Genomic DNA, 17,394 nt, shown 5'->3' with positions numbered 1-17,394 from the left:
GACATGTTCACCGACAGCCAATTAATGACCATTGCGATCATATTTACCTTCAGCGAAATTATGGCAGTGTCCGCACACAACAATCAGTCCTGTAGTGCGACTTTTCCTACGACAACCATCAAATCAAAAACCAATAGGAGCGCCGTACTTGATGGCACTAATTAGAGAGGCAACAAACCAACATTTGCTCCACACCACCATTTCTATCCCGCATGTAAATGCAACTCACATCACTGAACGTGTCACGAATTGATGATGTAAATCTCCGTACGTGTCTTCTTGCGTGTATCTGCTTTTAATGCGTCTTGACTTTTCTGACATTAATGAAAACTGAGATCCCAGTGTGACATGGCTTACAGCGGGGATCATGTTCGTACAGTCTGACAAGCAACAATCTTAAAGGACTATTATAAATTGTACAGTGTGTACCCGGCTTAAGTGCAGACTCCTAGAAGTAAAGGCTCCAGTTAAAACCCCATAAATAAGAGTTTTACAGTCTGATGCTATCTGAGAAGCTTTCACAAAGCTGTTTATATCCCCTAGTTGTTTATAAAACCATCTGTAGGTGGAAGCCAATAGAATTCTCTAACAAACTTATAATGTAACATCAAGAACCATATGACCAATTCAGGAACCTATTTCAACAAAAATGGTCCTTTGGGTTATTTGCTGAACTTAACCATGTAACAAACTTTATTTTTAAAGAGTGTCCTGTGGTTTTATACGATTTTTGACTGTTTTTTCTGGGTTTGTCTTGTAGCCAAGGGAGATGAGTTCCCAAAAATAACACTGGGTGAGGAGCGTCCAATAATGCTGCTTCCAGTGATCCAGAATGAATCTGTACCCTTACCACCAGCCGCACACAACAAACAAACCTCAACCAAGCTTCAGGCGGAAGACACCACCACCCACAACCAGAGCAGCGATAAACACATCCCTACAATTACCTCATCTTCCCCTCTTTCAAAGCACACCCAATCACCTTCCAACTCTTCACCATCACAAGCTACACCTGAAGATTCAGGGTCCACACTGAAGAATCAAGACAGTGAACCTGTACAAAAGAATCATCTACTCCATCCAGAACCTACACCATTTTCGACAGAGACTCTTTTGTTGAAGGGTGAATGTGTCAGTAGGCCCATATCAGCGGTGTCTGAAGATTGGCCTCCTCCATACCAGACACCCCTAACAGATTGTTCCAGTATCCACTCTTTGAATCTCCCAGAATTACCTCCTCCACCTCTTCCCTGCACAGAACAAGGGGTCGAGCTTTTACCTCTAGAAGAGGATGTCCCGTTTTACCTTCCCCCACCTCCACCACCAATTACCCAACCTTTGGATCTTATTTTAGAAGATCCATCTTCATCACCTTCCTCATATAGATCCTATCGGCAGCTAAGCAAGTTTCCCGTCAACCTGTATGTTCCGCCTTCCTCAGGGGACCGGCGACCTTCCAACACCTCGCATTACGACAACCTCTCGGAAGAAGAAGATCAGTCTGTGGAGAGGCTGTTGGAGATAGCGGCCACATTGCCACAAAACCCAAACTTGGGCCTCAAGAACACCACCCTTCCCCTTCCCTCAGAAGATGCCATGTCTCTTTCTCTACCACCCCCATCTATGTTATTCTACACCCCTGACTCTTCACCACTCCCTCCACCTCCTCCATGCATTGAGGAGTCAAAACCTTGGGTGACTCCAGACTGCGTTTCCCCCCAACCACCTACCGGCTTCACAGATAGACCCTTCCCCATATCTTCAGTCCCATGCAATCAGGTGGTTCTAAACCAGACTGAACAAGATACGGGTCAGTCACAGCCCCCAAGACTACCGCCCAAAAAATCACGACCCACAGTGCTCTCTCCTGTACACCCTGATTCAGACTTCTACCGAATGCATGTTCCAAGTCACTAGTTGCTGGAATAACCCTTACAAGGCAAGTACCATTGTTAGTGTGAACTGAAGGCATGTTTCCATCTTTTGGACTTTTATACTTCAGTGATACGAAGTGAATGTTTTTTAATCTTTTAGATGTTGTGATTATGTTGCAATATGTGCTATATAAGAACAGGATGCTAGAATGTGTGTTTGTGTTTTATGAGTGTGTTTTAGGGAAGTTTGTTACATTGAAATCCCCTTGTCTACGGTGAAGCATCTAGTGGTAGAGGTTATCATATTCACCATTTAGCGAGTTAAGTAACCAGTTTTCCGGGGAGTCTTAATGTGTTTTGAAGAGATAGCTTTAATCATTTTAGTAACTGAGAGGTTCAACTATTGTTGACTTGATAGAAGGCAAAAAGATCTGATTTGACAGATTTTGCATTTTTCAGGTTTTTCCATTAGATCAGTCATTATAATTTCTCTGTCTTATGTTTTGTGGGTTTATTTTATATCTTGGTGCAATTTGTTTTTGTTTCATTTGAAACTTTGGTTATATTATGAAAAAACACCTAAAGAATGTGCATCATTAACATTAAATGTTAAGATGTTTTTTTTGTTCCGTCATATTTACGAAATGTAAACAAGGATCTCACCACACCAACAAAAGTAGAAGTTCCCTGGTTACAGTAATCTAAAGACATTTTTCAGTGGTCCTTGATTTGCTCAAAAGGGAATTTCCTTTGAAATTTCTTCATATGTAAACCTTAGTGCTAAATACTGCCCTTTAGCGCCACCTTGTGTAAATAAAGCCCAGCCTGGTCAACATTTATTTACTGGGAAATACAGCCACCACAGTGAATGTTAAAATGAAGAAATTGTATATTCAAGGTCATTTCATGGCTTTATTGTGTAATTGTAAATAGAATGTATTTGATTTGTACTTTGTTACTTGTATTAAGAGCCTATATTTAATTGCTTTTATATATTGCTTCTCAGGTTAAATTGGTGTTAACCCCAGTTTTAAATGTATTTTGGTTTATGCTCATTTGACTTTATTTGCTTAACTAAAAAAGAAACATGTCTTCATTGCAACAATGAGACAATAGATGGTAAAGTGGAGTGTTTTATTTACATTATTGCTATCTTCAATTCTGATTTCACATTCAGAGGTATATGACAAGCACAATGTGATAAAATATACCAGGATCTATTTCTTTAGAAATTAAAATGTACATTCACTTGCAGAAACGCACATTAGGAACCCACGCCCTTTAATTAATTTAAGCAAACCTACATGACAGATTTGCCTGATTGGTAATAGCATTTAACAAGCACTTGAAGCCATTCATTTTACCATTCAACCATAATTTAACCATCTACCATATTGTAGTCTTTCATAAAGGCACCATTGTCCATTATTTGCACAGGTAAGCACAATCAGTAAGTTTTATGACAAAAAGGATTGCATCTACATAGTGTGTATTGTAAACAATATTGAAGTGCAGTAATATTTTGCATAATAATTCACCGGAAGCCAGCATAAGTGCGTTAGTGCTATTGCCTTCAGATGTAAGACTTCCACTTCACAGTGGCTGCTGTGAGAATATAAAATAAGCAACCGTCACAGGAAGGACTAAACTGCATCTTCACCTTCTATTAGAATTTTCTTTGAATAGCCCTGCATTCATAAATGTTCTGAAAGTCCGAATGTGTGTCTCAAAGCTTCGGTTGTAGCAGAGACTGCAGAGAAAATATACCGCTGGTGGAGGTGATGCAGTTTTATCCAGTTCCTTGTATTACATTCTCAGCTGCATGAAGAGGTTGACCTGACATGCCACGCTCTCCCTCAGCTTCATTTCATCTTCTGAACCTAAAGCCACACCTGGTAATCTGGTAGAGCCACATTCCCCGAGGATGCATGGCAAGCTGAGGAACACTTTGGAACCGATTCCACCCCAACCCTGAATGAAGGAAATGCACACATGTTGGAGACAATGGAGGCTTGCAAATAGATGATCTCAACATTAACACATGGATATTAAACTGCATTGTGTGGAATCACAGATTGACCAAAATAAGAATTTTCACCAGAAAATGTCATCTGAACAAGTAAGTAACAAATCTGCCACTTTTGTTCTGACCAACTGAGAAAAAAAATAAATAAATTACAATAAATCGCGCTGCAAATGGTGATTAAATCTAACGATCGCTTAGCTCATCACATCAATACAAATTATTATTATTGTTATACTGTTCTCAAATTGTTAACATATTAATATTATACCATTGTGAATATAATACTATTGCCTGGTTTCACAGACAGGTCTTAGCCTAAGCCAGGATTAGGTCTTAGTTCAATTAGGATATCTTTTATAAACATACACTAGAAAAAAACATTACAGGTGTGCATCTTGAGACAAAACAATGGCACTGGCATATTTTAAGATATGTCAGGACAAGTTACTTTCAGTTAAAACAGCTCAAACATGCATTTTAGTCTAGGACTAACTTAAGCCTTGTCTGTGAAACCGGGGGTATGTGTATTTAGTGTGTATTAGCGTTACCTGTAGATTTCTATACAGTCTAATCTCTAACGTTAATTTGTCATACCAAACAATCCACCATCAAAATGATTAAGTTTAATTATTGCAGCTGCTGTGAGAAAAGGCTATAAATGATCCACCACCAGCAGCATCCTCCACATGCCATATAGCCTACTAGCTGGGACTCCTTCTTTATGTAAACAGATGTGACGTAATGACGCAAAGACGAATGGCTGCATGTTTGAATTTTCCACGGAAACCCACCAGTACCACTCTTATTAGAAAACATTACAAGCTTACCGTTGTGAATCGGCTAAGGTAAGGAGATAGTTTTGAACGCTGGCTGGTTATGTACTTGCTCAAAAACTGATTTTAGATCATTTTAACCAAAAAAATGTATGGACTGCAGCTTTAATAATTGTATTTAACAGTAGAACCTATGGTGAAAAACCACATTACCCAAGATGTTGTACAGAAAACTTCACTAATCAGAGTCGCGGCATGCAAATCGCACCATAAGAGTTCTGCAGGGAACATCAACTCCCATGAAGCACCACAAATTATGTAATCTAAAATATATATATATATATATATATATATATATATATTACACACATATACACACACAGTTGCAAGAAAAAGTATGTGAACCACTTGCAGAATCATACAAAATGCATGTTATTTTTCATTAAGTACTGTCCCGAGTAAGATATTTTACATAAAAGATGTTTACATATAATCCATAAGACAAAAAAAATAGCTGAATTTATTAAAATTACCCCATTCAAAAGTTTGTGAACCATTGATTCTTAATACTGTTTGTGGTTACCTGGATGATCTATGACTGTTTTTTTGTTTTGTGATGGTTGTTCATGAGTCCCTTGTTTGTTCTGAGCAGTTAAACTGAGCTCTGTTCTTCAGAAAAATCCTCCAGGTCCTGCAGATTCTTCAGTTTGAGGATTTTTTGCATATTTGAACCCTTTACAACAGTGACTGTATGATTTAGATCCATCTTTTCACACTGAGGACAATTGAGGGACTCAAACACAACTAATAAAAAAGGTTCAAACATTCACTGATGCTCCAGAAGGAAACACGATGTATTAAGAGTCAGGGGTGAAAACTTTTTGAATTTGAAGATCAAGGTAAATTGTACTTAATTTGTCTTCTGGGAAACATGCAAGTATCTTCCTGTTGCTTCCGAAGGGCAGTACTAAATGAAAAAAATTTATATTTAAACGAAATAAGAAAAATTTGTACATCTTCATTCTGTTCAATAGTTTTCACCCCCTGACTCTTAATGCATCGTGTTTCCTTCTGGAGCATCAGTGAATGTTTGAACCTTTTCTATTAGTTGTGTTTGAGTCCCTCAGTTGTCCTCAGTGTGAAAAGATGGATCTAAATCATACAGTCACTGTTGTAAAGGGTTCAAATATGCAAAAAATCCTTGAAAACTGAAGAATCTGCAGGACCTGGAGGATTTTTCTGAAGAACAGAGCTCAGTTTAACTGCTCAGAACAAACAAGGGACTCATGAACAACCATCACAAAACAAAAAAAAAAACAGTCGTGGATCATCCAGGTAACCACACAGTATTAAGAATCAATGGTTCACAAACTTTCGAACTGGGTCATTTTAATAAATTCAGCTTTAATAAATTCACATTTTCACAGATTCTGCAAGTGGTTCACATACTTTTTCTTGCAACTGTAATATATATATATATATATATATATATACACACACATATATATACATATACATATACAATATATTGTTTTTACAGATCTAAACAACAATTTTAAATGTATATTCATCATTTTCAATTTGATTGTCATTCACAATGCTTCATAAGATTGTAGTTCTTTCCATCATTAAAGGCGTTAAGTGCACACCCTTGTACCATTGTCTTTTTGTCCAATTTACAAATGCTTTTTTGTTTCAAACACAAGTTTGCAATGTTGTGATTCACTTCGTAGGTGGTTGGTTTGGTTCATGGCTTACAACAATATAAATATAAAGACTTTAAAATGAGTGGGAAAAAAATACTTCCGGAACCAACGCAGCTGAAAAAGTGGGCAGACACTAATGCACTCTATAAGGTTTGCATTTACAAAATATGACTTAAATAATTTTGAAAAAACTGGGCAGACGATTTGAATCTTACATTTCAAAACCCTTATGAAAGTTAATTGCATGTTAATCCTGTTAAGTAGCAAAGTTACTGAACAGACAAGGTAGGTAACATACCTCAGCCAGTGTTGTGACAGAGTGTATTTTCCTTTGGTCTGTTACGATGCTGTGAGTGATGCCAGCAATGGATAACCCAACTGACCATGACCTCTGACCTCTGCCCTTGAGCATCTCTAATGCCCTGAAAGCATATCAAACCGTTCACACTTAATAATGCAATAACAAACCAATAAAATTGATTTTTACATTTCTATTACAAACAATATGAAAATTATATGGAACGGTGATCATTTAAACCCATACCTGTCCATCAAGGGTTTGGTGGAGTTGGACACTGGGGATAACGCTTGTAGTTGGTCAGTTCCCGGCCCCATGTTACCCCACACTGCCACTGAGGAACAACCATAGAGAGCATTCAAGTTTATTATTTAAAACCAGACTCTGACCTCAGAACATCAATGCACACTCAAGTTGCTAATGTGACCATGATGCAAATGTTTGTTTTTCGGAGTTATAATAAATCTGACTCGGGCTCTATAGACCATTTGGGAACAGATGTCACAGGTCTGTCACTTGCAGCTGCGCACTCATTAAGGTGGCAGAAAAACAGTGGTAAAGGGTGGAGGAAAATGCTAAAATGCACAGAATAAGAGCAAAAATATTTTGTTGTGCCTTTGGATGTCAGAATCGGAATGCAAAAAATACGTCATTGAAGACGCATATGTTTACGCTGCAAGTCACAGACTGGACTGATGAAACCTGCGATGATTAGTCTACTATTAAAGCATGAATTTGATGTAAACAGTAAGTCTACATAATATTCACATATGCAGTTTATAGGGGACATACATACACAGCCATACAGTTACAGTATGAAATAATATTTAAACCTATAACATTTTACATAACATTTAAACATAAAATTTTTTCTTGCATTTTTTCTTGCATTTGCGTGTTTATATCTCCCAGTTCAAACTTTATAAGTCGCAATTGTGAGTTTACATCACAATTCTGAGGGAAAAAAGTCAGTATTGCAGGATATAAATTCGCACTTCTGAACTGTGAGATATAAACTCGGATTTGCGAGAAAAAAGTCCAGAATTGTGAGATATAAATTCGAAAATTAACTTTTTTATTCTTTTATTCCATGGCTACCAGGCTCCGCCCACAAAAACATCATCGCTGTTTGCAAACACCCAGATGGTCTATTACAGCGCTGGTCATCTCGAGCATCAAAACACACCTCACACTTGCTGGGGTGGGGTGAAGTTGGCCAATCTCATCGGTCAACATTTACTTGTGTTTCTTAAAGAAGAAACGTCCCTTAAAATTAAATGTTTGAAAAATGATCTTTTTAGAAAAATATTTCAGCTTTTTTAATGCAAAAGAAACTTTTCTAACTTCATAAGCTCATCTAAACATTATATAAAGATCTGAAAATGATTTCATGAAGACTTTAAAATATGTCAAGCAGCTCCTGATCCACTCACCCTTGTTCTCTGAGAGTTCTCCAATGACCCAGGCCTGCTTGCCTGTGTTATTTGCCACCAGTGAAATGTTGATGATGTGAGACAGTCTCTCTGAGTCCAGATTACACCCCACACCGATCACTTGAGTGGGCAGAAGATTACTTTGTCTCCAGGCAACATGTGTCATAATGTCCACTGTGAACATTAAGGTCAGAGTTCACATTCATGGTCTATAAAGCAAGATTTTGCTGTCTTTTATATTTCAGATTAGTAGATGCTGACTAAATCATGAATAGTTCACTAGAAGAACCACCAATGAAGAAAATAAATGGGACCCATTTAAGCACAGGTGAAGCTAGCTGCCGATCACTAACCTGGTTGAGAGGCGATGAGCAGCACAGCTTTTGGACTCAGCTGGGCGAGATGAGGGATGATTCCTCTGTACATGTCCACATTAGTCTGAACTACACTCAAATATGACTGCTCATCACTCCAGGCATTCGCTGTGACGACCACTACTTTAGAGCCCGCTGAGGCCGACAGGTCTATGAAATTGAGATTAAAGATAGTCTGTCAGTCACTATCTGTTGTGTAGAAGGGGCTGAATAACTTTTACAATGTAGACAGTAAAAAAAAAAACAACTAAGAGACATGTAAAGACTTTGTGGTGATCACCACCATTATTACCATTAAAACTAAAACTAATAACATTAAAAAAAAAAAAAAAAAAATCATTACTAGAAGTAAAATTAACATCAACTGCAATAAAATATAAAAACATTTTTTTCAGCTAATTGCCAAAGCAACGTTTCCCATTTTTGTTTAAGTTTAAGTACTAAAATGACAAAAACTAAAACTAAATCTGAAACTCAAAACCTATATACACATATTTAAAATACAACTTAACACAAGTTGTTAACTATTATTAACAACTTTAAACTAAAAACAGGAAAAAAATGTTAAAAATATAAAAGTATATACTGTAATTATACTAAAATAACACATCTTCACATTATGGAGGGCTAAAATGATCAATACATTATTTCTAGAATGTAATTTGGACATTAATGTAAATTTGATATTGATATTGACATCTGAACTTTTGAAATAAACTATACAATCTCATCAAGGGTAAATCTCACATGTCTTATTACACAACAAAATAATATATATAATTATATATATAGTTTAATTCTGAGATCTTGTCATATTTTATTACTATTTTTTAAACTATAGTGAATAAACTGTATTAATGAATGAAATGTTCAAGGTGTCTGAATACATTTTGGTTTAAATGTGTGTATATATATATATATATATATATATATATATATATATATATATATATATATATATATATATATATATTGCACCACTTGAGAATCAGTGCTGTTATTGTTAACCAAACACCATTAAAAATTGTTTTTGGTAATTAAAAAATAAAGCTGAAAATAAAATAAAATCATTAGATAAAAATTACTAAAACTACTTGACTACTTGACTTGACTAACCTGAAATGAAAATAAATTAAAGTTAAATAGAAATTTATTTAATTTATTAATAAATCACAACACATAAGATCATAAGCACATAACGTAAGTACTAAACAACAAACTAAAATTCAAATGAAACTATAAATAAAGAAATAAAAGCTAATTACAAATATTAATAATATTATGATATTATATAAATTATACTAATTTTGAAAATGTGTTTAAATGTCATGAAAATAATCGTCACAAAGCAAAATATAATTTTGGGATGAAATATGATTCAGACATGTTGTGGACAGATAAAACAATTGAGATTTGAAAATAAACGATTTGCAATTCAACTGTTCTTTACATATTAAAATTGAGGACATATGTGGTAGTTAATGTAATGATAAAAATCACCTTTTGACACCTCGACCTTTGGTAAACTGAAAATCTCCAAATCCATTGTGCCACCTTTCGTTGAACTCTCAGGGATGTCAATCAAAACCAGTTTGTCAACAGAGCTCTATGACGGAAAGTATAACAATACAGACTGGTCACACAAATGTGGTTACGTAGCCATAAGCTATTTCTGGCAAACAAAAGACAATCATGTAGTTACTTTTGCCATAATACTCAACACGGTAGCTATTCCCAAATCTCCCCCGCCAATCACAGACACTTTAACCTCTTGATCAGGCCGATTTACACCTATAGGAGCAATTACAGATCATATTATGATTTGAATTCATAAAAGCGGTACTCAACATGTGCAAATGAATATTTTTTATGTCCATCCCAGACAAACCTTCATTAACTTTGAGATTCGACACATAGGCCAGTAGATCGTTGGGATTGTCACCATGTGCTGAAGATTTGGTGCCCAGTGGAGGTTCCTCCTCAAACTTAGCGATCATCTCTGCCAGAAGGCCATTCACAGAGGACTTTGGCTGCAACAGTGACAATTTTTAATAATATATATATATATATATATATATATATATATATAGATCAAAAATGTAGTAAATAGAGTAATATTGTGAAATATTAGTATTATTATAATTTATATGAACTGTTTTTTAATATATTTTAAATATATACAATTTCAGTGTGGAGAACAGTTGTTTTACTGGTTTTGTTAGTTTGTCCTGTCTTTAGTTATTCTTCTACAATCAGTTTTACCACAGAAAAACTGCACCACCCAATCTTTTACTGGTTTGATTGTTCTGACATTTTGCTGGACATTGTAGTTGGAGGAGCAGCGGCGCTGCTCAAGCATGTAAAGCCCCCTTAACACCGCCAGCAACGCACAGCAACAAAGCAACATGATCCCGTTTACTTTCAATGGAGAGCTGACTACTTACTTATGACTGTTGGCGACAGAATGTAGGTGTGTCAAGCGACACAAGTCAAAAATAAAAAGTTCAGAAAAGTGTAACTTTATGTAAATGAGCAGCGAATTTTGCGAGCGACAACCAATAGGAGTGAGTGGAGCTCACACGTCACCGTCTCGAGTGAAGGCAAGACGAGACTGGAGCGATTTAACCATTTTATATGATTTGACTGTAACCACATACATGAATATAATAAAATGATGCATGGAGAAGAAACTGTCCGCAGTAGTGAGTTTGATTCATACATTGATAGTTTGTGTTGTTAATTATATGATGCAGTGAGCAGTTTAGCACTGCTGCAGTTCATAGTATAGTTTCCCCTGCATTATGTTGATTATTAGGGACAAGAAAATGTATTATTTGTCAAATTTGAATTAGGTTTTAGTTTTTTTGGGGGGGCAGAATGAGCAAGTTTAATTTGTTGATTGATCAATCGTTAATCTTGTTAATGATTTAATCACTGAGCACTGCTGCAGTTTATATCACAACACTCTCCAACAGCAGAATGCTGCTTTTAATTCTTTTAAGTGCCTCTTTACACAGCAGACTTAAGGCTGCTCTGTGCCTGCTCAAAATTCTGTGTAAAAACATAATGCTGCATAAAATCCAGACCAAATTATGCCTGCTCTGACCCACCTCAGTCCCCAGTGTCAAAGCATACAGTTGAAATTGCTGTGTAAAAGCATTTATGCCACCTCTGAGCAGCATTAAAAAGTCTGTGTAAAGACATCTAAATGCCACTTCAGAAGCGCTTCTGTGCCACATTTGCAGTGTAAATTTGGCATAATTCCTGGTGAAATTAGAATAGCCGCTTTTCCACTGTCGGGCCAGTGTGAGCCAGGGCTTTCAGCGGGCCAGGCTAGGCTAATAGCCCCGGACTTTTAGCACCGAGCCCAAAATCACGCTGCATTTCCACCGTCGGGCCAAAGCTCCGCAGTGCTTCACTAAAACCCGCCCGTAACACGCCTCTCTGGAACAACATCACACAAACCCGTCATTTCACAAACAAATGGAAGTTTTATCAGAAAAATAATCAGAAAGAAATCACTGGAAACTAGCGAGATCGTAAAGTGAACGTGATAAAAGCAGGCGTTTGTAGGCATTTTAAAAACCCAAGCATTGATGTTTTACCAAACAAATTGATCATAATGAATTAATTTGTGTCAAGATTAAATATTAGTCACAGAAATAAAGTGGTATTTACTGTTATTTCACAAAAGAAAGAGGACACGCACACTTATTCAGTCGCGTCTGTTTCTGTTTATTTGTAATCATGGGACAGTATGTTTATATCACATTTACAAAGAATGATAATTTCTACAAGTCAGTCCGTTAAGAGACAAGACGTTGTGACAGAATACATAATTGTGATAGCCAAAGTATATGATCTGTCTGATTTCTTCAAGCCGTCATATTTACTATGTTTACTATGGTAATAGCGCGCATAGTCTTGGCGATCAGAATCCACATCGGATCACAAACTTTTAAAAGTCTTTAATGCTGATGTTAGCTGGTCACCTACATGTAATCATCCATGGCGCCTCAGTCTCTACACACAGATTAACTCCGCCTTTGTTTGTAAGCACTCCCTCAAGCCCAAGCTGGCCCACTTTGGACCAAGGTATGCGGCGGGCCGAAAAACCCTGGCTGTTGGCCCCGAGGAAGCCCCGACGAGGCACGATCAAGCCCCGGAAGTGACAGTGGAAACGCGACTGGCCCTGGCACGCACTAGCACACCCGCTTTAGGCCCGACAGTGGAAACGCAGCTAATGATGTCTTAGTTTTATATATCATTTGAGTGATTGCATTTTCTAAACATATGGCCAGACATGAAGTCTACCAATAACATTAGAGTGACGGCACTGGGAACGCCAACAATAGTCTTCACACTACAGAGACTTGCAACATACAGCAATAAGTCGCTGGTGGTGTGAACGGGGCTTAAAGGCAGGAACACACCAAGCCGACGCCGACGAACTAGTGGCAACGTAAGCAGACTGCGGGGTTGGCTCACGTCGGCAGCATCTGGGTCCAAAGTTGCCCTGACACACCAAACAGACACTCGACACCGTCCGTTCTGCGCCTGCGTAAGAAGAAATGCCTTTCCGTACCAGCAGGTGGCAGTATCTGAACAGCCAATCATAATGTTCAGATGGCCCGATGGACCGACAAGCTCCGACGCTGTTTCAACATGTCGAATCGGCCGAAAAAAGCCAACGAGGACCAACTTCAGCCGACGGTGCGGAACACACTGAGAAAACTTAGTCGGCCGACGAACAAAAACTGCCCGACAGCCAACCGTCGGCTTGGTGTGTTCCTGCCTTTAGATGTGCAAAGCATATGAAGTGAGCTGCCGTGCTAGTCAAGCTCTGACAGCGCGACTTTCGAACTGCGTTGCCTCTGCTCCTTCCCCAACAATACGGACAAACTACTTCTCCTGTCCCAAACAAATAAGGACTTTTCAAACTCTGCTGCTCTGTGTGTCACAGAAACCTGGCTGAATAAAGCCATTCTGGACAGCGCGTTACATCTACCAGGCTTCCAGCTGTTTAGATTGGATGGCACCGCAGAATCAGTGGGGAAATCGCGAGGAGGTGGGACATGTTTGTACATCAATGAAAGGTGCTGTACAGATGTAACAGCACTGAAGAAGGTGTGCTGTCCCGATCTAGAAGCGCTCTTCAAAACAACATCCAGACTTTGTTATAATCATTCTTAGCTACTTTAATGAAGTAAATCTCTGCCAAAAAACAGACAGCACATTAAATGTCCTACCAGAGACAGTAATATACTGGACTACTGCCACACCACAATAAAGGATGCATACCACTTTGGGGCTCTCTGATCACTGTCTGGTTCATCGTATACCGACCTACAGGCAGAAACTTAAATCATCTAAACCTGTATTAAAGACTGTAAAGAGATGGATCAACAAAACTGTTGCAAATGCACTGATTGCTTTTGAAGCTGCTGCCACTGATCTGGACCAGCTCACTGATACTGTAACATCACAGATCAGTTTCTGTAAGGATATGTGCATTCCTACCAGGACACATTTAACATTCAACAATCACAAACCGTGGTTCACTGCAAAACTTAGACAGCTTTGTCAAGCCAAAGAAGATGCCTACAGAGGTGGGAAGAGAGTCTTGTATAATCAAGCCAAAAACACACTGACAAAGAAGATCAGAGTGGCTAAAAGAAACTACTCTGAAAAGCTGAAAAAAGCTACGACCCTGCCTCAGTATGGAAGGCCTGAAAGACATCACCAATTACAAGACACTATCCCCCAGGACTGTCGAATCAACAACTGGCTGAGGATGACCTGAATGAGTTTTATTGCAGGTTTTAAAAACCCGGTCTCACACCCCACACCCGTTCCGACCTTCTCTTCATGCATTCATCAATGCCTCCAGCAACCCCTCCCCCCTGCACTTGCGATCTGTGGAGATGTGTGCCGGGTCTTCTGGAAACAGAAGACCAGGAAAGCACCAGGCCCAGATGGCGTCTCGCCAGCCTGTCTGAAATCCTGTGCTGATCAGCTGGCACCTATCTTCACAAAGAACTTCAACAGATCACTTGAGCTATGCAAAGTCCCTTCTTGCTTCAAACGCTTCACCATCATCCCAATCCCAAAGAAACCCAAAATCACAGGACTGATTACAGACCTGTTGCTTTAACGTCTGTGGTCATGAAGTCATTTGATAGACTGAACTTATGTGAGGATCCTGTTTGTCGACTTCAACTCAGCTTTCAACACCATCATCCCAACGCTCCTCCAGACCAAACTAACTCAGTTCTCTGTTCCTAGCTCCATCTGTCAATGGATCACCAGCTTTCAGACATCTAAGCAACAGCTAGTGAGACTGGGAAAATTCACATCCAACATCTGTATAATCAGCACTGGAGCCCCCCAGGGATGTGTGTTCTGCCCACTGCTCTTCTCCCTCTACACCAGCGAATGCACCGCAAAAGCTCCTGCTTGCCGAAGAAGACACTACACTCATCGGCCTCATCCAAAACAGTGATGAGTCTACTTACAGACAGGAGGTTGAACAACTGGCTGTCTAGTGCAGTCATAATAACCTGGAGCTGAACACGCTCAAAACAGTGGATCTGATTGAGGAACACCCCAGCATTCCCCGACTCACCATCAGCACTGTTGAAGCAGTGGAGTCATTCAGGTTCCTGGGCTCTACCATCTCTCAGGACCTGAAGTGGGACAATCACATTGACTCCATTGTGAAAAAGGCCCAGCAGACGTTGTACTTCCTTCGCCAGCTGAGAAAGTTCAACCTGCCACAGGAGCTGCTTCAGCAGTTCTATTCTGCAGTCAAAGAGTCTGTCATCTGCACTTCTGTAACTGTCTGGTTCGGCTCAGCTACCAAATCAGACCTCGGATGACTACAGCGGATAGTCCGGACTGCTGAGAGAATCATTGGTACACCCCTTCCCACTCTCCAAGAACTGTACTCATCCAGAGCGTGTAAAAGGGCAGGCAAAATCACTCTGGACCCCTCACATATAGGCTACTTCCTCTTTGAACTGTTGCCATCTGGTTGGTGCTACAGAGCACTGAGCACCAGAACAGTCAGGCACAAGGAAGGTTTCTTTCCTCAGGCCATCACAGAGCTAGTGCAAGACGAGCATTTGTGATTAATAAGTACATACATTTTTATTTTTTTTTTAGAAATCGTTTCGCTGGATAAGATCCTTATTCCTCGTCTGGGATCCTGTAGAGCCCTTTGAAGCCGCACTGAAACTGCAATTTGGACCTTCAACCCAGTGAACCCCAGTGAAGTCCACTATATGGAGAAAAATTCTGGAAAGTTTTCCTCAAAAACTTAATTTCTTTTCGACTGAAGAAAGAAAGACATGAACATCTTGGATGACATGGGGGTGAGTAAATTATCACGAAATTTTCATTCAGAAGTGAACTAATCCTTTAAATTGATCAAAAGTGAAGACATAATTTTACTAAATCTTTCCATTTCGAATAAATGTTGTTCTTTTTAACTTTCTATTCATCAAAGAATCTTGAAAAACTGTTTTATGATTTCCACAAAAAATTAAGCAGCAAAAACTGGTTCCAACATCATTAATAATAAGAACCATTATTAATAATTAAGTACCTATGATAACTCATAATAACTGAGCATCAAGAATCATGTGACACTAAAGACTGGAGTAATGATGCTGAAAATTCAGCTTTGATTACAGGAATAAATTACATTTTAAAATATTTTCAAATAGAAAACAGTTCAGTTAAATTGTAATAATATTTCACAATATTACTGTTTTTAATCAAATAAATTAAGTGAGACTTCTTTCAAAAACATTAAAAAATCTTAATTATTCCAAACTTTTGACCTGTATATGATTTTTAAAAATTATTTACTTAAATAAATAACTTTATTTTTAAAATTATGTTCTTGTTTAAATTAGGAATTAATCAAACTATCAAATTAACTATTTTGCATATACTGTGATTAATTCTAGTCAAAAAAGATTTGAAGTTCCCTTACATGGTCCCAGTTGTGCAGGCCCGGCAGGTGTATTCTACCCTTCGAATCGACATGTTTACCCTCCCGTATGACCATGCTGGACGTGGGTCTCAGGAAGCAGATGGGAGGTGTGAAAGGAAAGGAATCCAAGAGCCAAAGCAGGATGGGCAGGTTATATGAGTGCCCTGTGAATACATTATCATCAACAGACAGGACTTCTTATCAATTATTATACTTAACATATACCATATGCAACAGATTTCTTGTTCAAATAAACAACAGATTCACTTCCATGGAGTCTCACCTTGATATCTGATTGGGATGTTTCCAACCAGTTTGAGTAGATCCTTCTGTAGACTGTCACTAAATGCTGCAAAATATGTTTCAATAATGACTCAGCAGATTTCACAAGTAAGATGTATACAATAAATTAGCCTAAACTTTGAACTCCCTTTTACTAAACCAGATGTGGTTTTACATGTTATTATGTATATTGATCTTCATGAAAATGACTTACTGTATGTTCCAGATTTTACTTCCATGTCAGCGTAGACGCGAGACACTTTCTGTAGCTCTTCAATAGCCACATCACGAAATTTATACTAGGTAGTAAAGAAACCAAATAACATGTTAGAGAGTAATAATCCATATTTAAAGGCGTGCTTTTTGACACTGTGACTACACTTTTCAAACAGGTTTAACCAGTGTCTTATCATCATCCTTATTCATCAATTATTTAAGATTACTAGCATAAATGTTACTCACCTTAGAGAGAACTTTCTTCACAGATTCCGAACTTAAATCCATGATCGCTGTTTAAAACTGTGCGGTAAAACCGAAGAAAGCCCGAGCTCTTCAATCTCAACCAGGCAATAAAGTGAAACTTCCGCAAACACATTTCAGCTGACTGCTGTCTGGTACGGCAAGCCGAG

At 38.2% G+C, this 17,394-nt stretch overlaps 2 protein-coding genes across 2 annotated transcripts in view; one reads left to right on the top strand and one right to left on the bottom strand.

Annotated features, from left to right (window-relative positions):
* si:dkeyp-19e1.3 (USP6 N-terminal-like protein) overlaps positions 1 to 3,015 on the top strand; it is a 23,156-nt gene extending 20,141 nt beyond the window's left edge. Inside the window, exon 14 of the mRNA XM_051884949.1 lies at positions 761 to 3,015. Coding sequence (XP_051740909.1) covers positions 761 to 1,917 — 1,157 coding nt within the window. The 3' untranslated portion in view covers positions 1,918 to 3,015. The remainder of the gene's footprint in view (positions 1 to 760) is intronic.
* uevld (UEV and lactate/malate dehyrogenase domains) lies at positions 2,990 to 17,394 on the bottom strand. The gene is made up of 12 exons (XM_051884955.1): positions 17,228 to 17,394; positions 16,980 to 17,064; positions 16,767 to 16,832; positions 16,484 to 16,647; positions 10,373 to 10,514; positions 10,187 to 10,275; positions 9,985 to 10,090; positions 8,464 to 8,634; positions 8,111 to 8,284; positions 6,924 to 7,011; positions 6,678 to 6,801; positions 2,990 to 3,845 (listed from the first exon to the last, which is right to left on the bottom strand). Exons 1-12 carry the CDS (start codon positions 17,267 to 17,269, stop codon positions 3,681 to 3,683), a joined length of 1,416 nt encoding a protein of 471 aa, XP_051740915.1. The 5' UTR covers positions 17,270 to 17,394; the 3' UTR covers positions 2,990 to 3,680.

This window comes from Ctenopharyngodon idella, chromosome 24 (assembly GCF_019924925.1).
Source record: "Ctenopharyngodon idella isolate HZGC_01 chromosome 24, HZGC01, whole genome shotgun sequence".
In the NCBI taxonomy this organism is placed as follows: domain Eukaryota; kingdom Metazoa; phylum Chordata; class Actinopteri; order Cypriniformes; family Xenocyprididae; genus Ctenopharyngodon; species Ctenopharyngodon idella.
This window is presented reverse-complemented; position numbering and strand designations above follow the sequence as displayed.